This window comes from Echiichthys vipera, assembly GCF_963691815.1.
Source record: "Echiichthys vipera genome assembly, chromosome: 4".
In the NCBI taxonomy this organism is placed as follows: Eukaryota; Metazoa; Chordata; class Actinopteri; order Perciformes; family Trachinidae; genus Echiichthys; species Echiichthys vipera.
This window is the reverse complement of record NC_139829.1, coordinates 10,732,787-10,755,213: the sequence shown is the minus strand read 5'-3', so window position 1 is coordinate 10,755,213 and position 22,427 is coordinate 10,732,787. Positions and strand designations below refer to the sequence as shown.

General features: G+C 39.4%; 1 protein-coding gene across 1 annotated transcript in view; it reads left to right on the top strand.

The window, feature by feature from the left end:
* col27a1b (collagen, type XXVII, alpha 1b) overlaps window positions 1-22,427 on the top strand; it is a gene marked incomplete at its 5' end in the record, with an annotated part of 69,089 nt that overhangs the window by 36,467 nt on the left and 10,195 nt on the right. Inside the window, 30 exons of the mRNA XM_083911736.1 lie at window positions 125-178; window positions 550-603; window positions 1,756-1,809; window positions 1,942-1,995; window positions 2,079-2,132; window positions 2,221-2,265; window positions 3,249-3,302; window positions 3,530-3,574; window positions 3,729-3,782; window positions 4,169-4,222; window positions 4,432-4,485; window positions 5,715-5,768; window positions 9,230-9,283; window positions 9,681-9,725; window positions 11,223-11,267; window positions 11,457-11,510; window positions 12,165-12,218; window positions 12,308-12,361; window positions 13,080-13,133; window positions 13,397-13,450; window positions 17,159-17,266; window positions 17,365-17,418; window positions 17,671-17,778; window positions 17,916-17,969; window positions 19,963-20,016; window positions 21,049-21,105; window positions 21,194-21,247; window positions 21,995-22,048; window positions 22,163-22,216; window positions 22,344-22,397. Coding sequence (XP_083767862.1) covers window positions 125-178; window positions 550-603; window positions 1,756-1,809; window positions 1,942-1,995; window positions 2,079-2,132; window positions 2,221-2,265; window positions 3,249-3,302; window positions 3,530-3,574; window positions 3,729-3,782; window positions 4,169-4,222; window positions 4,432-4,485; window positions 5,715-5,768; window positions 9,230-9,283; window positions 9,681-9,725; window positions 11,223-11,267; window positions 11,457-11,510; window positions 12,165-12,218; window positions 12,308-12,361; window positions 13,080-13,133; window positions 13,397-13,450; window positions 17,159-17,266; window positions 17,365-17,418; window positions 17,671-17,778; window positions 17,916-17,969; window positions 19,963-20,016; window positions 21,049-21,105; window positions 21,194-21,247; window positions 21,995-22,048; window positions 22,163-22,216; window positions 22,344-22,397 — 1,695 coding nt within the window. The remainder of the gene's footprint in view (window positions 1-124; window positions 179-549; window positions 604-1,755; window positions 1,810-1,941; window positions 1,996-2,078; window positions 2,133-2,220; window positions 2,266-3,248; window positions 3,303-3,529; window positions 3,575-3,728; window positions 3,783-4,168; window positions 4,223-4,431; window positions 4,486-5,714; window positions 5,769-9,229; window positions 9,284-9,680; window positions 9,726-11,222; window positions 11,268-11,456; window positions 11,511-12,164; window positions 12,219-12,307; window positions 12,362-13,079; window positions 13,134-13,396; window positions 13,451-17,158; window positions 17,267-17,364; window positions 17,419-17,670; window positions 17,779-17,915; window positions 17,970-19,962; window positions 20,017-21,048; window positions 21,106-21,193; window positions 21,248-21,994; window positions 22,049-22,162; window positions 22,217-22,343; window positions 22,398-22,427) is intronic.

Sequence of the window (22,427 nt, the reverse complement as noted above, 5' to 3'; positions counted from 1 at the left end):
GAGAGAGCTGAGAGAGCTAATTGATAACATAACGCTATAATGAAAGATCTGTGCATGATGCACGTTGATTGAATTTTTTTTTAGATTTTTATTATTATTTTCATGTTCCTCTGTGTTCTCTCAGGGCGATGTTGGTTTACCAGGAGAGCCAGGGGAGTGTGGATTCCAAGGGGACAAGGTAAATGAGTGTTTGTATGTGCTCAGGTGGTACAGCGGGTCATCCATAAATAATTCAGTGCCTGGCTTCATCTATCTGCATGTCAGAGTGTCCTCTAGTGGGACACTGAACTCCGGATTGCTTCAGATGATTAAACCGGTGCTGTGCATGGCATCTCTACCACCATCGTGCATGGGTGAAAGCACCAAGTTCTGCTCTCTAAAAGGTCCATAGAAGTGCAGTCCAATTTATATATTCTTTTAACCCAATAATGATATAACTGGTGTGTTTCTGTATCTAGGCGTGTTCATGTGTGGGAATGTTTAGTCATACAGTTAGCCTACTTGTTGTCTTGTAGACTTGTTAACACAGAGCTGTCTTTTATTTTACAGGGTATGCGTGGCTCACCTGGGTTGCGGGGTCCTTGTGGAAATCCTGGCCCACAGGTATTTTCTATCCCATATTCAAACACTTGAGTATCAAAAAAGTTTAAAAAAGTAGTTTCAGGCCATGTACCAGTGCAGAGTTGGGATATTTTTGATTAGATTGCACAAATAATCTGTGATTGGTGATAGCAAAGTTTATCTCTACATTTCACAGTATTACTCTTTTTTTTGCTAGTGTGTTCTCAGCAGGTGGTTCATAAATAAATAGAGTAGTCCATCTAATGGATCACACCGTAGGCTGTGAAAAAATATAGCTTCTTTAGAATTTTATTGTGAAGAGGCTAATTCTTCTTTTTTCCTTAGCTGCTTCAAATAACAATGTTGTCCTGAGAGCATGATGGAGTGCTCAGAGGGCAAAACAAGTCTTAGGAAGCACTTGAAGAATAATGGGTGGAAATCTTCAAAAGTATACAAGAGGCACTCATGCGTGGAAGAGAAGTCTGGTCTTAGAAATGTATGCTAATCAAGTTGTGGCACAAACAACCCAGCTAAGAGCAGCATGGCAAATTCACAGGAAAAATGCTGTTTTAGCAGGAAGACAACCCCACCAACGTTGGCACTTGTGCACTCTGAAGTGTCCCGATCAGATTTGAGATTCCAGCAGGAGAAAAACATCTCTGTGGACGGCCATACTCTCTCTGCCTTTCAGAATCGTTACCTCAACCACAATGATTAATTTGGTATTGTGAATACTATCGCTTTAAGAAAATGAGATTTCTATGAAACTCTTTCTATAAGACATATACAGCAAATGACCTACAAATGCACAACGTAGGTGGCATTTTTCCAGGTGCTCTTATGGCTGATTTATTTTACTTTTCGGTGTAGATTGTTTGGTAACATGGCACATGATGTCAGTGGTACAAGCACTACATATACATATATATATACGTACATATACGTACATAGCTGCAATAGACTGACATTCAAGAGTTTGTGTTTTACATATCCCCAGAACAGAAGATCATAGTGACTACTTATTTATAATACCTACTAGCTACCTTTACACTGCAAATTTCCACTCTGTGGGACTAATAAAGGATTATCTTATTTTTATCTTCGTGAATTTGGGCTATAGTTTTTGGGTAAAAGTATTTTGAGGTTTCTGATCTGTAAGATAAAAGTAAGTTTATTTGTGACTGTGTTTCTTAGGGCGCACTTGGTGAAAAGGGCCCTGATGGTTTACCTGGCCCTCCCGGCCCAGAGGTAGGAGAGATGTGTTTACTTAATATTATATTTTGACTAGATGAATTCAATTAATGTTATTCCATCATTGCATATCTCAATACAATGCACAGTGCCACTGTGTGGTGATGAAGCTGTGTTTCATCTTGACAGGGTTTTCCAGGCGACATTGGCTCCCCAGGACAAAATGGCCACGAAGGACCCAAGGTCAGAGCTAATTCATTCTTTAAATTCAAATTGTCGGTGAGTAGAAATAAGGTGAAATTTCACTCTCAGGGTTTCATCCACAGGGAAAGCAAGGGACCAGAGGTTTGCCAGGTCCAAGAGGAACACCAGGACTTCAGGTGGGGGTTGACTTTATATATTTTGAAAATGAATAAAAGGTTAAATATCTTGTCATTCCCTGACCTTTAGTGACAATTCTTTTGTCAGGGTGATGAGGGACCAATTGGGCCCGCTGGACCTGCTGGGCTCGAGGTGAGTGCTGATTAGATAAGCCCTGCGACTCAAGACGGGTTAGAAAATACAGTAACAGTTTTCTTTTAGGATCCACACACAACACCGCAACAAGTGCACCATGTCTCCATTGTTCTAAAGCTGTTTTGAATGACTTCTTATTGGGAACTGTGTCAGATTGGTCAGCTAATTGCTATGTTCTTTTCTATCGTAAAAAGAAAATGATGCACAATTACAAACAAAAACAACTTTACTTTTTCTTTAAATGTCAAACCAAAATGCATAGTTTGAATGTCAAATATAATTGTGTCAGATGATGGATTCGTTGTAAGATAAATACATAGGAACAGGAACATTTTAATATATACACTGACAATAATTCCTTCTGTTGGTATTTAATCGGGAGGTCAAATGTTCTATTAAAGTCTATGAATCAAAAAGCTCAAATAGTCTATATACCTATATAGCCATATATAGGTTTATATTCTTAATAATTAGCATCTCAACATAGAACACAGAGGATAAATATGCCATGAATGACAAACTTTGAGCTTTATATGAGACCAATAGGTTTGAAATGTTCTCTGAATAAAATCTAAAGGGACTTTCTTGGTCCAAAAAAGTTGGTTTGTTTGGAGTCATCCCAGGCTAAACAATAGAGGAGACTTTTCAATGAAAGTCCATTTTTGCACGGGTTGATTCCAGTCTGCCTTCTCCCAAAAGTTGAACCCACAAGTGATTTCTGAAAACAAACACAAATGACCCAATGACTTCTGTGAGTAATAAGAAGCCTTTGATGCTGCAAACGGCTCTCTGTTTTATGGATCATTAAGTTTCTTAAAGGGATGTTTTTGTTTTGGCATCTATTGTTGGTTTTTTTTGTGCCACAACCTCTCTGGTGGGACAGCTGACTCACAGAGTGCACCTTTCACAGGGGATACATAGAGTGTTTGTTGTGTGGAGCTGCAGTACACTTCTCTGTGTCATTTTTGCTTTCTGTTCAGGGCAGGCCTGGGAGGCAGGGATTCCCTGGACTGACTGGCCCAGATGGACTCAAGGTCAGACTTAATAGTCGCACATCAACCTCCGAACCACTGTCATCCTTAAGTGAACATTCTCTCTCGGCTTTCTTTTATGATAATGTGTCATCTGAATATGTGTAAATTAGATGTTAATTCTCCGTTACCACAGGGGAACGGGCCTCCGAGCACATTTCAACTGATTTAAACTAAAAACGAAAGGCATGAATAAGTTTGTGATATTCTAATTGGATGCTCTGCTGTAGGGCGAGACCGGGATAACTGGCGAGGTCGGAAAGCTTGGCGAGAGGGTAAAGGCTTTTCGCTCCTCTTTCTGCTGATTTCAGTTTGATGCTCACTGCGTGTCTGTTTTGTTGGAGTCCCAAAGCTGTGTGCAGCCTATTATGAGAAATATAACTTCAATAGAGCAAAGAAAAATAAGACCACACATTTTCTTTCGTTCAGGGTCTGCCTGGTTTTATCGGGCCTGTTGGAGAGACTGGCATCGCAGGAGAAAAGGTTAGCATGGTCTCAGTTCGTCACACAACTAGTATCACAAATTGTTGCTTTCCAAAATGCCTTTTAGATTGCTCTCTGTTGATGTAGTGTGTGATTAGTGCAGAAACAAGAAGTCAATTACAGCTGATGTTGTAGAATACCAAACATTTGCTGGTACCAGCCACTCAAATGTGCAGATTTTCTCTGTGTTATGTAATTGTAAATTAAATATCGTTGAGTTTTGATTGTCAGAATTTGGATTCTTCACTTTAGGCTCTGTCAAATTGTGATTGGCATTTAGGACAGTTATTTTACATTTTCTTGATATCTTGTAGACTGAACGCTTAATCATTTAATCCATCAATAATGAATTAATATTTCCCTAATTGTGACTGTTGGCTCTCCAGGGGGATCGAGGCAAAACAGGCGCCCCAGGGCCGCCAGGTGAAATGGGGCCGATGGTAAGGAGTAAGTCTGGACCCTGTCTCTCGTACAAGAGGGCATTCAATTCTACATATGTAAGGGATTGGGGGTGTGATATGTTTGGAGAGACTAATCTAATCATTTCATAGGCAGATAATATAAGGTCATCCAGTTTAGTAAGAAATATGAGGGCTAATTTCTGATTTATCTGATAAATCATATAGATGAGTAATGTTGTATCCATCAGGGTCACACCGGTATACCTGGAGAGACGGGGCCACCTGGATTGCAAGGGATGCCAGTAAGTTTGCTGTTATTATTGTCAAAGTTTTATGTGCTCTTAATGTAAACCAAACTACACTGGCCTGTTGTCTGGACTACATATACTCAATACCAGGGGCCGTATTTATCAAGCGTCTTAGAGTTCTGAGAATTTGCGAAATTTAGTCCTACTCTCAAACTTAAGAATAAAAGCTATTTATCAACTTTCTTAAGTCTAAGAATCACTCCTACTCCCAAAGATATTTAAGAGACCTCCAGAGGTGTCCTAAGTGGTTAGGAGTTGCCAGCAGGGGATGGCACTGAGGCGAGAGAGACGTGCACGAAATTCAGGGAGCGGAAGGATGTCCTGGCTTTGTTTGATGATCATGAACGGTATCGTTTAGACAGAGCGGGTATTATTTTTGTCACAGATTTAATAAGGGGCATCATCTCATCAACAACATCACGCAGCAGAGCTTTCACAGCAGAACTAGTATATATAGAGCCACCCACACCAGTTTCAAATTAGTTGCCTAATTAATGAATTGAAAAGAAAAGGAAACATTTATTTTTGATTCATTGCAAATATTGTTTGTTTGTTTTGTATTATTTTGTAGATTATTGTCAAAATATACACTCCCATTGTCCACTTAAATATTTATATAAGATATTTCTTTATTCTAGGGATCCGTGATTGGTCATTTCTATCGACACAAAAATGATGTCAACTAAAATTCCGTTTACGGCAAATAGTAATGTCGTAATTCAGCTCTGAGAGTGACACTTAAGATTCAGTCCTACACTTCACTGAAAGTGTGAGTAAGACGCTTGATAACTAACTTTTACGTGCAGCTTTCAACGAAGAATTTTTTACTCATGAGTCAACTCTTAGCAGAGTTCTTAGGAGTAATTCTAAGAAGCTTGATGAATACAGCCCCAGGTCACACATTTGTTACACTTCTGACCACAACAACTATCAGTTCGATCAGGAGAGAATGAAGAAAAATGAAATCATCTTTATTACTAAATGCAGATTATATGAGATAATTCATATGAAAAAATTTTTTTGGTGCTTAGACTCTACGGGCAGATTTGTAATCAAAGGGCGACTGCCTTGAGCAGCGTCCAGATAAATCCCTCAAAACAGACAGCCATATTAACAGACATATTAATAAAGATAAGAATGAAACCTAGACAACTGTTCCTTGTATCTTACTTTCCATAGTTTTGTTACAATCAAACTCAAAGACTATTTTCACCCACATACAGGGGCCTCTTGGTTCACTGGGATCCATCGGCATCAGAGGACCCAAAGGCAGGAGGGTAAGTAACCAGAATCTGTGTTATATAACCATTAGGTGACACGTAACTACTGGAATTATCATCATGGTTCTAGGGATGGCAATTTTGTGACTAAAATATGTCAACAGCTATCTCATGGATTGTCATGACATGTTGTGAAGACATTGTCTCCAGCCTCAAGGTAGAATCTAGATCGTATCCAACAGACGTGTCTATGTCAACATTGGACAGATGTCAACGCTTGGGCTTTAAACACTATTAAAAGATGGTTATTTGAACCCTGCTACAACTTGACACTGATACCATCCGTCACTGCAGCTGGAGACTGATTGCAACAGAGTATAGATGCAAGTTACACCATGAAAAATCCCCAATAAAGGATTCTAAACCAAAAACTAACCAGACACGTTCCAGCAGGAATGTGATCTGAAATTGGAGAGAAACATCAGCTACCAAGATTACAGGTTTCCCTGGTGTTAGCACGTAGCTAAATGTAGCTACATGTAGCAGTGTATGTAAAATGAATCGTTTCCACCTGCGTTATATAACTATGTTGATATAGACACAACCTTAGCTCACTTTGTGTTTGTAAATGTTGTACATGTGAGTCTTGCCTGGCTGTTTTAAGTCTCCTCTTATATTTGCGGGTAGGTTTTACATGAGAAAAACTTAATTTTGCTGTGTAGAAAATCATGTGTATTTCATCCCCAGCAGCAGCAACTATAGTGTATTTAGAATAAATGTAAGAATAACAGAATAGTTACTTTACAGTAGGTAACATGAGCAGTGATGGTTACGTTCAATGAACAGCCCATGAAAGGGCACGAATAGGAGCAACTCTACACTTCACAGATAAAATCCAACCATCCACACATAATTAAATCTCTTAGAAGTGCAGCGCAAAAACACCAGAGCAAAGATTGCTTAGCAACCCTCTCCAAAGAAAAAAAAACCCAAAACATAAAATAAACATCAAGTACATCTGTATATATCTTCACATAGTAACAACAAATTGAACATATGAGTAAAGCAAACAATTTGAACATGCTAAGAAGCTTGTCTCAGAAAACACCCTGGGGTTTCTGTACATGGAAATATGTGTGCGTCGCTGTCTCTGCATGAGCTCAGGAGGATTCCAGTGTTTGCTGGCTTTTCCATAATTGAGTCTTCTACTTTGGGAAAATAGCCCTTGGTTGCACAGCAGTATCATTGGACCGAATGAATAATTGATCTAACATGAATAAGTGGTATAATTAAGGGTTTTCATCCTGATTGGTTTTACAAGGCTCCCCTGATATCACAAGCAGTCACAAATGTAATATTTAATAACTTTAATAGCTAAAAATTACATCAAGCTTTGGAAAAAAAAGAATTAAGACCAGCGTGATAAAACTCCAGTCTTCTTATTACACTGTCTGAAGTAATTCCCAGTTAACAAGAATGGGAAAAATCCAGTAGCAATCTTTTCCCGTGCCTAAAGCTTTGTGAATACAATTCTGATACTGCCTTCAAAAAGAATATGTGGTCTGTGTGTATTACTGAAAGGAGTGAAAGCAGTTGGTGCTGCACAATAAAGGAATCAAGGATTTCAAGAAAAGTAGAGACAGCTATTTGGAGGATGTATCCAATCTTCTTACTTTACTTCTTGTTCGCTGTCACGTCTTGTTACATTTTAAAATTTTACCTCAAGAGGGTTCAGTCATACGTTAGTCACACTTGAGCATCGTGTCACCCCATCATTCAAATTTGTTTAAAAGCTGAATCTCCTGTGTCCCCGTCCAAACTGACTCCACTAAAATTGAAGCAAAGTTTCAATCTTCACTTGATGCATTCCTCTGATATGTAAATACGTTTTTTATCATTATTTTATCGCAGTAGTTTTCACTGTACTCTTCAGTAAAGAGCCCTAAAATTGGTGCAAAAAAAGAATTGGAGAAAGTGGGCGAGTTTCCAGCGGCAGCTTCAAGGGACTACAGATGACTAATAGCCTCTCGGTTAATTCTGGCTTCTTCTTTTTTTTGACCATTAGTATTTATTAATTCTCACTGTGCCTTCTTGCACATAAACTAAAGCTAATGTGCCTGTTGGGGTTGAATTAATCTGAAAAAGTGATTATGGAGGGAGGGATGGATGGTACGTCTGCTCTATTAACATCCATCTTAATAAGTTATGTGTTTACTCCTCAAAAAAATAAAGACAATTTTAACACAATAACAATGACAATGACACTAACTTGAGATAAAACAGATTACTCCCCTAGGCAAGATTTGATTCAAGATTTAAATTGCCTCTTATTGGCAAATATAACTCAATTCTAGACAAAACATCATTTGATAAAGTTATCAATCTCAATTTAATTTTGATGTCTCTATATAACAGAAAAGTTATTGAGAAACAGGAAGAAAAGGACATGGAAAGGTAGCTTTATTAATGTAATTCAAAATACGATTTGGCTTATTAAATATAATATTTTTACTCCATGTATGAACATACACATTGCACAATTCTTTTTTTATTATGGCTTTGATTTATATAGCGCCTTTCTCTGTGCTCAAGGCGCTTTACAGAGTTCAGGTTCCATTCATTCATTCATTCACACAGACATACATGGTGGTGGTCACAGTGGAGCAGACTGACAGAAGCTTGGCAGCCAATCAGCTGCCTACGGCCCCTCTGACCACCTCATCAAACATACAGCAGTCATACACATTCACTCGAGGCAAGGTGGGTGAAGTGTCTTGCCCAAGGACACAACGACCATGACACAAGTAGGGCAGGGATCGAACCGCCGTCCCTTTGGACATTGGCCAACTCGCTCTACCAACTGAGCCACAGTTACCCCAATTCTGATAACGATTGTCTTCAATTGTACACAGCCCATATAAGAAACACAATAGTTTCCCTCATAACTAAACACCACTGCGTCTCAGTATCTCAACAACAGTCTTGTATGTTATTACCCAGCAGTAATGGACAATGCCCTATATTGGTAGTTGTATTCTTCTCTGGCTTTGTTTGATCACTTTCATATAAGATTCTTACAGTCAGTCCTTTAATGCTTCCTGACAGCAGATAGTTTGGTTCAGTTCTACAGGTAGGGATGACTCAGGATTTGTGACCTTTTCCCAAGGCGTCTTTACAATAACCGCAGTGTGTGTGTGTGTGTGATTGTGGAAAAATGAGGACAGAGTCTACACAGTGTGGAGAGGGCATGCTTTGGAGCTAATTCACACATGCCACACAAGTTTTTACAAAATAGCCACAATCTTTGATGGTGTCTCCACTATGTGGGCTAAACCACAGTCCGCACTGAAACCAAGAGAGCTGCCTCCCAGGCTCCACTAACAAGGGGTGACAAAAATGGAGATTAAGTGCCCTAATTCATGGACTTAATATGTTAAACAACGTGTGCCCCAGGTCTGTTAAAGGCCACATTTTTCCAAGCTGTTCATCAATGACAACTTTTATTTCTCTCCAATTAGGGTCTGAGGGGTCCTGATGGCCCACTCGGGGAGAAAGGATTCACTGGAGTAAAGGTAATGGTCAGAAAGTCAAAGTTGACAACCGTTAATAAAACATTTTCAGAGATTCACATTTAGTTCCCCTTTGTGGCTCTTCATTAATAGTGTTTACATGCCAAAACTACCTGAGAGGAATGTCTTTCCTTCAACATCCTAATTGCACACATCAAATCAGTCCTGCGGAAAGCTAGGATAAACAACAGCTTTGTTCAACAAGCTGTAATTATTAACTATTTTTAACATCTGAAGAATCTTTAGAGGACACTCTTTGTTCTATGCAAATATAAGAAGAAAACTTTAAATCAAAGAGTACTTAAATATTGATGGTTCTCGTAGTGCTCAGATGTCCTGAACATTTTAACTCTGGGGGATTTCAGAACTCGGTTTACTGAGTTGGATGTTTTCTTTGAAGGGTGCTGATGGTCCACCAGGAAGATTGGGCCTCCCCGGGGAGATGGTAAGAAAAATTTGGATTCTTCTCTTTGCCTCTCGTATACAATAATGACATTATTAGCAGCATTAGCATTTTGTCCATTTGAAGAAGATTTTGTGTGTAGGATAAATAGTGTGATTTTAGTGAAGAGTACAACAACCGTCTCATTAAAGCATGCACGGAGAAGCATCCATGCAGTCTGGTATAAGCTGTGTTCTTGATGTTATTTAATGACAGCATAAAATACAGCTCAAGGTGCTTTACAAGACAAACAAATCAATAATACAGGTAATAAAAACAGAAGACATATGGAGTGACAACAATATAATCATAAATCCTAAAGAGATTAAAAAAAATAGGATTATACTATTAACAAAAACAAGTTGATGTTGATAAAACCAATTTAAAGAAATACAAAGTAATCAAGCATCAAATAATGAATGTAGGACTTGTGGGAATCAGTTAAAAGCAAAATCTTGTTTGCACCAAGTTGCACCACATGACCTAAGGAGACGGTTTGGAATCAGAGAGGTATGAAGGTGCTAAACCATAAAATTTTTTTAAATATTTTCTAAATCCTCAACGTGACGGAGAACCAGTGTTTGTTAAAATTCTTACTGCTGCATTTAGAACAAGTTGGCGACGACTACTTTTTTCTAGTATTGAGTACATCACAGTAATCATTGCCAGAAGCGATTCTAGAGTTTTGTTGGGGCCCTAGGCAAAAATTCAAAGGGGGCCCCTTGAAACAGCATTTATCACCATTATGATATAAATAATCTGACACCAACAAAACAAATGTGAAATGTTAACATTTTTTTCATTTCAAATAAGCACATTTAAGTTATTTCAAAATATGAATATAAACATTAAACAACTTGTAATTCAAACTTATTACTCATGCAAGAAAATACAAAGGCATGAGTCGTTTTATGGCATCTTCCAAAGAGAAGTAGGTCTAACTGTTTCCATAAACGCGATCTTTGTTGGTATGTGATTTAAAATTCAGCTCGGTCAGTGATAACAACCAGGTTTTTTTTCTTCAGGCTTATTCTGCAGATGCAAACTACCAAGTTTGCTTAACGTCTCTTCTCTCTGTGCATTAGTTCCTGTTATATAGTACATGCTCTGATCTGGTTGTATAATATGATAGCCCCAGCCCCTTAAAAAAGTATAAAAAAAAGAACAGCAAGCCACTCTTTTGAACGTCTCTAAGCACAGAATGGAGCCATTAGATCCAGCTCCCATCAAAGAGACGTAATTCCTGTCACTAGTGGTGACTAGGTGATAAGTAACTACTCTAAACTAAGCTGGTTAGCATAGAAGTTAGCTAACTACCTATCAAGAGATATCTTAATTTCAAAGTTCCAGTTATATAGTACATGCTCTGATCTTGGATACTTGCATGACTGTGCCTTCATGCTTTTGACATGTTGTAGTAACAAGCACCTTCAAAAGTCTAACTCACTGTTCTCCTACCAGAGTCAAACTTATTTTTCCATTTGTGTCATTGTGCTGCAGGGAAAGCTTGGCGAGCCAGGTGAAGCTGGGCCTAAGGGATTTCCAGTAAGTGATTGGGGCTAACAGAGGTCTCTTTTAGGTCAGTCTTGATTTTTGGGGTGGAATCATTTTGGGGGAACAGTGGTGGATAAGTGAGGCTTGTGTGGCACACTGTTACTCTAGTGGGTGTTGTAGCATTTCAACATGTGCATGAATACCAATAGTGTGTGTTATAAACACCTATATTATTTTCAGGGTGTTCAAGGACCCTCGGGACCTCCAGGGGCCAAAGGAATTGCTGGAGAGCCAGTGAGTGTATTTGTTTTCATCAATTTTGGTCCAATAGTTGAGAATTAATCACAGTATCAAAGGCTTACGGTAGAGTAATGTTTTTTTCTATATATTTTTTAACTCCATGTGGTACAATTATGTAAAAATTTTGAAGTTGCAGAAACCATAGTATCTCATTATCTTTAATGGCCCGTGGTTCTCCAGCACCTACTGTGAACTCTTCTTCTTTTCCCATTTGCATATAAACTCTGAATTTCCACTTTGACACCTTTTTATTCAGTGCTACCTAGAAACTCCATATTCTGGTCAAAAAAAGCCCTGAAAAACCTATTCCTCTTTCTCTCACTGTGCCCAGGTCCTACAGACACAAGCAGAGACTTACTGTCTGAGACAATTTGATTTACACCATCCCCCTCTTGGAGAGGGAGCTTTATTGTCGCCTCAGTGTCTTTATAACAGCAGGCCTGTTCCCATCGCTTATTCAAGCCTTGGCTCAGTGTTTGGGAGGCTCTTAGCCCTGCAGATTAACTTATCTCCACAAATCCACACGTTCTGCCTGGTTCTTATTTCTTTTCACATTTTTCCTCCTTTACTGTCACTTTCAGCAGCATTCATCCAAGATTAGAAAGTACTCTTAACCTTTTTATTGGTGCCTCTGTTATGTTGCTGCAGGGACCAACGGGGCCACCAGGAACGATTGGGCCACTGGGAGAGATGGGGCTGAGGGTGAGTTTGATCACAAGCCTGGTGTAAGAACTCCCACTGACTTTTACGTTAGCATAGAATACTTAATGGCTGCTGCTGTTTTTTGACAGGGGCCGCCGGGAAAGGCTGGGGAGTTAGGACTGCCTGGTGAACCTGGAGAGAAGGTGGAGTTGATGACACTTTTGTTTGTGTGTGTGTGTGTGTGTGTGTGTGTGTGTGTGTGTGTGTGTGTGTGTGTGTGTGTGTGTGTGTGTGTGTGTGTGTGTGTGTGTGCTATGCCAACATCACCATATCCATTCCATACATCCATTATCTGTTACCGCTTATCACAGTTGACATTGTACAGCAATTATTATCATGATTATTTGTTACTTGGGCAGCAGGGAATGGTATGTGACGTTTGGGAACGCAACTGTATTTTTGAACGGCTCTTTAGTTGGAACGGAGGAAACCGAGTTGTGCTTGTGAACCATTCTTCGTATTATTGTGCTAAAATTCTACTGCCTGCGTTACATCCGCTGCTGCACTTCCGCCTCCTTCTATGGCTGTATAATATGAAATAGTAGTCCCAGACCCTTTAAAAGGTATTAAAAAAAAGAACCACAAGTCACTCTTTTGAACGACCCTAAGCACAGAATGAAGCCATGAGATCTAGCTCCCATCAAAGAGACGTAATTCCTGTCACTAGTGGGAGAGCACTGGGAGAGTGATAAGTAAGCAGCTACCTGCCTATCAAGATACCTTCATTTCTAAGTGAAATCATATGAAGAATCATAAAACTAGGAATGTGAGTATAATGAATGTGTTTGCAAATATTGGTTTCCCTTCTCAAAATGTCCGAAAAAACAAGTGACATAGGCGTTATGTGTGTTTTCCTGACAGGGTGCCATTGGTCTACCTGGCAACACTGGGGAGCTGGGTTTGATTGGCCAGAGAGTAAGTATCCCATGTTTTCTTTTTGTAAAGTGTTAATGAGTTAAAGTGCACATATTTTAATATTGTATTTAAAAGTAGTAGTAGTAGTAGTAGTAATTTGCAGCACAGAGTAAATCAAATGGAAAATCTGTTTTCATAATGACCTCAAACAGTTTTGCCGATAAATGTCTTGCTACACATCTGTTTTTGAATATATTTTTTATCCGTCCTTGTAACACTAAAACATATTGCAACCATTAATTCTTTTATGATTTGTGTATCAGGGCCAGCCAGGCATTGATGGGGAGGCTGGACAAAGTGGACCTGATGGGGCCAAGGCAAGTTAAAAAACACCAAAAATTAAAGACATACTGTGACATCAAATTTGATTTATTCATCACTTCAAAAAAGCAGAGTGTTCTTTAATGTAACGGCCCACAGTAAATGGAAAAACATTGCTTCAAGACTTTGCGGGTAATCAAATTGCTGTCAATAACTTACACACAGATTTCATTCTCTCTTGATTCCTATATGTCTGTGAACCCAGTGAGCTCTCCGGTTTACCGTAGCATCTTTTTGTAATTAGGGCGACTATTGTAAGTGAGATTTTGTACAGTTGGAGCTTCATTGTGTGGATGCTTAGTGAAAACAGATAGCAGGGCTATTTTAAGAGCTCTGGCAAGTACTGTGACAGAAAAAAAAGATGGAAAGCACATAAATCTTGCCTATTCAGCAGAGCCACACTGTTGGAAGTATAGCTGACAGACCCACAAACAATGGCTTAGAGAAGGTGGTAAAATGTAAGTGCAGAGAACACCGAGGATATGAATAGAATCAACATGAGAGTCTGTTCAGCAGTGTGATGTACACGACCTGTTCAGTGTTTCTCACAGACCAGGTAGCAATGTGTGGTGCAGAGCTGTAAGGAGACCTTTTCTCCCCTTTACAGACTCTGATAGAACAATGACACTCTCTGAAATTCACAGTTCTGCAGGGAAGGGAGACTGACGTTTTATAATTATTCAGCTCAATCTTAATTCTTTAAAGCAGGGGTTGACACTAAGGTTTCAGAAGCCATACCCATAGGGCAAGTACAGGTCATATTCTAATTACCCTAATGTCATGTTCACTTGCCAGAATAAAATCAAAAGCCTGTTAAACAATAATGAGTGTATTTTAATTACACCTTTTAAGCAAGCGATGTCTCTTTCATGCAAACGCTCCTTACTAGTCACATCCTTACAACATAAAACCAACATGTACTGCACACTTTGCACAGTATAACACCATCTTCTGCGTTATGCTATGTTTTTTAAGGAATGTCAGCATATCTATATTTTCAGAAGCTGAGATCTCTGCACATTCACAAATGAGTGCATTAACATGGACAGGAATATCCAGTTTATCAGGCTTATGATCATATTCAGGAGATGGTGTTTACATGAGCACAGAGAACAGGTTATTTATATTCTTTGTACACATGATGAATACCATTCTGTTCACAGCTGTCTTCTCTAAGTTCATCTGCCGTCTCTCTTCACCTTCACTAACACAGACGAGCCTCTGTAGCTCACTGAGCTATTCCTGATATGAGCTGCGTAATAACTTGCTCCGCACCGCTGCCAGCCTGTGTCACTAACAGCGCATAGGACAGGAAATCAGTGGATGAAGATCCACAACTTCTTTCACTTCCTATAGACAAAACTGAGTTAGAACCTCTGAAAAAAAGACCAAGTAGATAGCAGCATCTATTCATTTTCATTCATTCATTTTTCTTTTTTCTTTTTTTTCATCTTGTCTCAAAATGCATCGTTACATCCTTAGCTCAGATTTCAGAACCAACCAGAAGTTAGATTGAGACTCTGCGCACACACCGCAGACTATAAGCAAGCACACACGCAGGCTGCAGTGAGGTGCATGTCTCGCTCTCTCTGTCTCTGTCTCTCTCTCTCTCTCTCTCTCTCTCTCTCTCTCTCTCTCTCTCTCTCTCTCTCTGTGAATAAGAATGACAGGGAGAAAGAGTGCTATGCGAAGATGAATAAATGGAACAATATTTACATTTCAATATCGCGTTGAAAAAACAACAACCCTGGAATCAATTTGTGGTGCTAGGTGTTGATTCTGTGGCGGAGCACCACACATTGGTCTATGTATGGGAAACACTGCAGTGTTCTGTTAGTCCAGAGAGTAAACTACTTGGAGTGAAGCTCCTGGATGGAAAACGGCTCAAAGAGGATTTGCAGCTTGTGCTGTTAAGAAATTCAGCTCATAATCAGATGATTCTAACATCATTTTGACTGCCTCATTCTAGCAAATTCAATACCTAAGTCTCATCAGCATCAAGTGAGTCTTACCAAATAGCAAAAGCCTCTACTGTATACCTGCAATACCAGTTGCTTCAGAGAGATGCCATATTTGGGTTGGCTATGAAATGGGAAGACAGGAGGAGAATAAATGAAACAAGGTGGAAACAGTTTTTGGATACAGAACTTGAAATACAGCAGAATAAATTTTAATGTGAAGTCAAAACTAAAACCATATCTTAACAGAAGACCGAACTTTGGGTTCGTCTGTGTGCTGTAGACTTCACGCTGTTCACTAGAATATTCAGTAGGTGGGACCACGCTGCGCTGGTTTTCATCCTGTCTTGTTTTTTTATTCACATATTTCCACTTGGACAGACCATTAGCCTTGTTGTTTCCTGCTCTTGTTACACAGACAGGCTTTGCTCCTTCTGTTTCCTCAAACTAAAGTCAGTTGGGCATGTTAGCTGTCTACAAAACTGCTTGTCTGTTATGAAAGGTTGGTTGCCAACTGCCTCATGATAGGTTCTGATAATGTAGCATCGAATGTACAGCTGAGCCTTGGCCCACTTTCAGGCCACAAGTGATGCACCGTCAACAACATGTCAAGTCACTGTGACATGTTTTTTTTTCCATCTTAGAAATATTTACAAATTACAGCCTGTTGTGTATCACTAATAAATTACTGGTAGTCATGCTTTTGTGGCATTCTGTCTGCTACTACTGTAACTCTGTTTACATGCCTAAGCTGCCACTGAGCTCAAATCTCCTCTGCCCTGGTTAAATTTCTTTGTGGTGTGAATACTGTAATAAATAGATTCCATTTATAACCTGCTGCTGCTCAGATTGCTAGACTCTTAATACACTTCAGGCAGGACTTTGCAATCATAAGCTCAAGCCTTACTGACATTTCTGATGTCAAAATCCAAGAATAGGGGTGACCGAGCTTTGCTGCTTTGTCGTGGTGGCCCTCCAGATGTTGCAATGACCTGGTCCTGGAGACAACTTCTGTAGCAGGAAGGACCGCAGGGGTGGTTTGAAGTATTTTACCAGGTGTTTATATGTCTCTCTGGCCTTCTGCAGCCAGTTTTTGTTACCATGTTAGTGTTGCAACTGTGCAAGGTACAGCCATGAAACTTAACAGGTGTGTAACCACCCGTAACAGCAATGCTGGTATTGTTTTCATTGTGTGAGTCCTTGTGTGAATGTGTCAGCATGGCAAAATGTGGTCCTGGAGACTGTGACTAACACGGAGGCAGTTTTGAGTATTTCTCTAGGTATTAATATGTCTGTCTGCCTGTCTGTAGACAAATTTTATCACTGCAAGATACATGAAACTTTACAGGTGTGTAGCTAAAATCCAAATAAAGGTCATGTTTGAAAATGGATGTGATACAAGCATGTAGGCCGGAAGTAGGGAAGGGGCCCTCCACTTTGCGGCCCTGGCCCAGATAACTACAAGATACAGTCATGAAATTTCAATCAAAATGAAGGCTGAGCTTAAGGATGGGTATGGTCTAATCAGGAGTGCCGGAAGTATCGGGGTAGGAAGTAGGGAAGCGGCCATTGCCCAGCCACTTTACGACCCTGACACGATAACTGTCATGTGGCTGGTGTGATCCAAATTGCAAGATCGTCTCGAGTTTATTCACATGTTTTCAAACTACAACAGGCTAAAATCCTGTCTCTGGTAAGGCAGTTGTGTGATCATCTTTTTCACTTGTCTTGTACATCTCTTTACAGGGTGACAAGGGAGATGCTGGTCAAGAAGGCGCTAAAGGAGACAGGGGGGAAATCGGTCTCAAAGGAAAGGAAGGACCTCCTGGACCTCACGGATTGGTCGGTGTAAGGGTTAGTGTCTCCTTAGCAAACTCCAAATATAATTCATCTCCTTTAAAAAGGCAGCTCTTTTTGCCCACTTACAACCCTGTTTGATTTTCTTCTGTCAGGGTCAGGAGGGTAAACCTGGCAAAATTGGTGAAAGAGGAAAACCAGGACAAAAGGTTTGTGAGGTTACTTGCTTGGGGTCTAAATACATCTTCCGTTCGGGGATGTCTTTCGATTTTCCCTCTCTGGTTCTTTACTGTAGTGGTAAACAAACCGTAAGAGGTCAGTAACCTCCAGAAGCATGACGTTGGAAGTGCTTGTCAAATAGACTTTCAGTATTAAATGTTTGAGTTGTCAAACTACTCTGGTACTGTTTGGGGGAGTTTGTACTCTCACTGCATAGTTGCTTATTGATGGACTCTCTCCAGGGGAGCAAGGGTCACCAAGGTCACCTGGGTGAGACTGGGCCAACCGGTGAGAAGGGAGAGATGGGGTTTGTCGGACAGAAGGGAGCAAGAGGCACCATCGGACCAGTGGTAAGACATCCACAGATAGTTTGGAGGACTTGTGTTAGTGGATGTAGGCCCAATATACAGTATATATATATATATATATATATATATATATATATATATATATATATATGTGTGTATATTAATATATATTTTCCCAGGGTGCTCCAGGAAGAATGGGCCAACAAGGAGATCCAGGCACAGCAGGATATGAGGTAAACACAGTGATGGAATAATGCATGTAATGTTATGAAAGTCTTTAATCCACTGTCTATTCAAAAATGTAACAAACAGTGTATAAAAAGAGTTTCATGCCACGTAGTAGTGTATACACAATAGGATATGGGGTGTGTGACTTTGGCTATGTTCACACTGCAGATCTTAATGCACAATTTATCGCCTAAATCCCATTTTTTGTTTGGCTGGTCACATTACGTCTTTAAATGTAGCCTCATTGATGACATCACACCACAACGGTGTGTTCACAGAAGTGCACATGGCAACGGCAACCAGTATTGTAGGACTTAATGGCTTAATACTAAAAACGTGTGGCGGCAAATTTGTGAGCGGGTGATATCACTTCACTATCCCTCCACTGCTGTCCTCCATGTTTTATTTTATTCTGTTCCTGGCTCCCGCCTGTAGTACACTTTTTTTCTTTCAATCAACTCCATTTGCCATTCATTTAGAAAACAGTTCCTCGCAGGTCAGAACGACGTCAAACTTGCATTAAATGCAATCTGGCTATTCAGATTGCGGTCACATAAAAAAAAAAACAGATATGTGTCCGATTCAGTAGCACATTTAAAAGTGGCCTGATTCTGATTCGAAAATGTCAAGTTCAATGCGACTTGTGCTATTCACACTGTCAGAAGCAAATCAGATATGGGTCACATATGAGCGGAAACATTTGATTCAGGTCACTTGTAACTGCAGTGTGAACGTAGCCTAAAGACAAGTAGGTTGCCTTGTTGATAAGGCACATTACCTGATAACATAATGTGGAAAAGTAGCAGCTGTATTCAGTAAATCTGTCTAGTGTGTGTGTTCTACATTTTTCACCAAGAAATGCTGAGCACTTTTTCCTCCCACAACCCAAACGCCTGTATTGATTTTTGAAAGGTGTTTCATCTCGGTGTGTATTTCATAACGAACATTATTGAATGATGCTGTTGACTTGAAAGTAGATACTGTGCTTGTATTGTTTGGGTCTTGATGGATCACAGGCTGAATCTCATTTGCTGGTGTTTTGTTCTTCCACTTCACTCCACAGCAAAGGGAATCCTCTTATCTGATGTGTAGTCATGGTTAATTATTTTTTCTATGTAGCGCAGGTCAAATCACTGACCTAACTTTTACGTCTCATGATTCTTTGCTATTTAAAGGGTATAAACCAGGGTGAAATATTACATATTATCTTGATTAATGGCATTGTGTGCATTATTGCATTGTTATACAATAATATTAAAAAAATGTCTTACAGATAACCACTAGAGGGCAGAAATTAGACACGAAAAAAACTTGTTCTGTTATATGGAGGCCATACACGGAGACATTGTGCAGCTAGCTAAATGTACCTCTCTTCTGGCTGAGAAGTGTTAATGAACTGCATGAACAAATGCTTTGCAAATTCGAAAAAAAGATATAGCAACTTTAAATTTATTTAAAGCTTCATTCAATACATTTTCCACATTTTCTCCCCTGACAGTTTTTTTGTCAGCATCTGCTGATCCTCACCTCGGTTGTGATTGTGTGGCTTTTGCACCTGTGTTTTTCGAATTTGCAAAGCGTTAAAAATAACAATATCACTGGTCATCACCTGTGTATGCACATAACAGATTCAGGATAACACTAGGGGTCAGAAATCGCATATTGAAGACTGCAGTGTAATGAAAAAATGAAACGAAAAACGAATGAAAAATTGTTGACGCACATAACCACAGCTTCAGAATCGAAAATACTTTAATAACCCCAGGGAGAAATGATTTAAATGATTTATTATTTAATTTATTTAGCTTGAGTGATGAATGACAAAAATGCATTGACGTCAAGTGATGTTTGTCATTGTTGCGTTCTCAGTATGCTTTGAGTCTCTACCTCGACTTCATGTTACATGACATAATTTTGCATTACAACACAGTTAATCATACAGCAAACTGGGAATGAACTTTTGGAGGTTAAAGTCAGAATCTCTTTTTCTTGTCACAGGGTCACATGGGACCACAGGGCCCCCTGGGACCTCCTGGGCCAAAAGGTGAAAAGGTACATAACATTAACATTAACACATAACATTTATTTTATCTGCTGTCCCTAATAACCGTCTGAACTTTGATTGTGTCTAATGAGCCCTGGAGGCCTGTAATGGTTGTGCTACATTGGTACTTCAGTTGTGTCCCTAATTAGTGCTTCCTCCGTCTGTCTTGTTGTCCTTGCAATATTTCTAAAGTCATACCTAATTATACCAATTATATGAACTAGGACACATCCAATTAACTCAGTGCTGTCAAACGTATAAAATTAGCCAAGCACCTGGTCTGCTCTTAATTTTGGAGATATTAGCAACATAATTTGTGTTTATTTGACAGGAGCAACACACAATAGAACGCACTGCACTAGAGTTTAGTGAAATGCTAATTTGTATTTTTTTTAGTCCCTGGGCAGGAGCCATCTGGATGTTGATGGTTGTTATTTTCTCTTAGCCAATATCCACGAAATAATGGCTGAGCTTGTTTTCAAATTAAATCAGTATCATGCTATCACACGGGCCGTTGCAAAACGGAGGATTGTTAGTTGAGAGAGCCAGATACAGTAACCCTGGCACTAAAACATGCTGCCGATAACTGCAGATCTGTATCACAGTTATATCAAAAGCACTGATGCTACAATAGACTCCTTTCATCCAATAAAGTGTCAGTTCTGCTCAGCCCTGGGCCATCACTAATTATTCTCATACTTTTAGATGCCTGTTGGGCTTTTCTTTTTTTTTTTTCTTTCTTTAATTTCATTAGACACGTGCACCACACATGACCATTAAAATCATACACACAACCGTGGCTATTGTTTAATGAATCCCATAAAGACCCTGGAACAGACATTGGCTCCATTTACGTGAAATTGAATCATTGTGGGTAATAGCGCATGTAATGATTTGCCATTCATAAAAGAGAGCAGCCAGTTAGTTTCCATTGTTGTACTCTTTCAAACAAAACATGCATTGATTTCACACAGACCATTAGATTTGAGGGAAAATCCATTGATTGCGGTTGTTTGTCTCTGTCTATATTGCTCCTCTAGGGTGAACAGGGAGACGACAGCAAGGTAGAAGGTCCGTCAGGTCCCCAAGGTGACAGAGTGAGTTTCTTACATGTACCCCTTTTTCCTGTGTCGTTTGTTCTGGATGCCTGGATTGTTTAATGAATTTGTTTTTGTGTGAACCCAGGGTCCTCCTGGAAACAGAGGAGAGAGAGGAGAGCCAGGGGACTCCGGACACATTGTAAGTGAAGTAAAAAAAAAAAAAAATAACACATTGTTTGCATTTATCTTTAGGTCAGAATCAGAATTGACTTTGTCATTGTAAGTGCATACAACAAAATTAAAAATCTATGGTGCAAAGACAAAAAGACACAAATTGACTATAGATAGTTCAAACTAGAATAAATAGTAAAATACATTGTACATGGTTTAGGTAAAGTACAGGTGCGTTGCAGCACGGGTGGACAGACTTAGACTTAGATTTCTCTATATTGATCCTTTGGGATGACTCCTGCAAGGAAATTGAATTTCCAGCATCTTATAAAAACACAAGGAAGGTATAAAAAAATACAGTATAGGACAAACAATAAACTCTTAGCTAAATACATATGGGGTAGAATTAAGAATACAGGTCAAATAAAATTCACAGAAAGTTAAATAAGGTAAGTTACAAGTAGAGGAAATGTATAAGAGAAAATATGTATGACTGTAAATGACAGAAATGAGCAGTAAGATTAAATTATTGCACCTAAGTGGTGGATAAAGTTATGGCACAAAAAAGAAGAAGATAAGTGTCCAGGTATGTAAGAGTAGATTATTAATGACAGTGCTTCAAGTTTTTCTGATTTAATTTGCAAATTGCTTGTGTAAAAAAGCTGGATGTGTGTGTCTGGGTCGACCTGTAACCCCTCAGAGGGAAACAGTTCATAATGTCAATTAGTTTAAGTGATGTTCTGAACATTAAAATACAGAAAATTATGTTTTCCAGGGTCAAATTGGTCTTGATGGAAAGAGAGGCGAAGCTGGTGCCCCAGGGCTTCCTGTAAGTATCTTATTTATGTCTACTAGACTATATTAACTCTTATATATAGACACTGTGTCAAGCTGTCCAAACACAATCAGTGTACTTCAAATCAAACAGAAATGTTGATTTTAGGGACATCATGGGCCAAAGGGACAACCAGGGCTGAAAGGATCCAAAGGTGACCAAGTAAGGATGTAAATAATAGTGCCATGATTATACTTTATATGAGAAACCTCACGCTTCACGCATTATTATTGGACTGTATTTTCTGCCATGCAACCCTGTCAGAACTGTAGAACTATTTATGCTCCAGGGACAGAAAGGAAAATCAGGGGCGAGAGGCGCATCTGGGACAAGAGGACTACCGGTGAGTTGGAGTCATTTATTCTCTTACAAC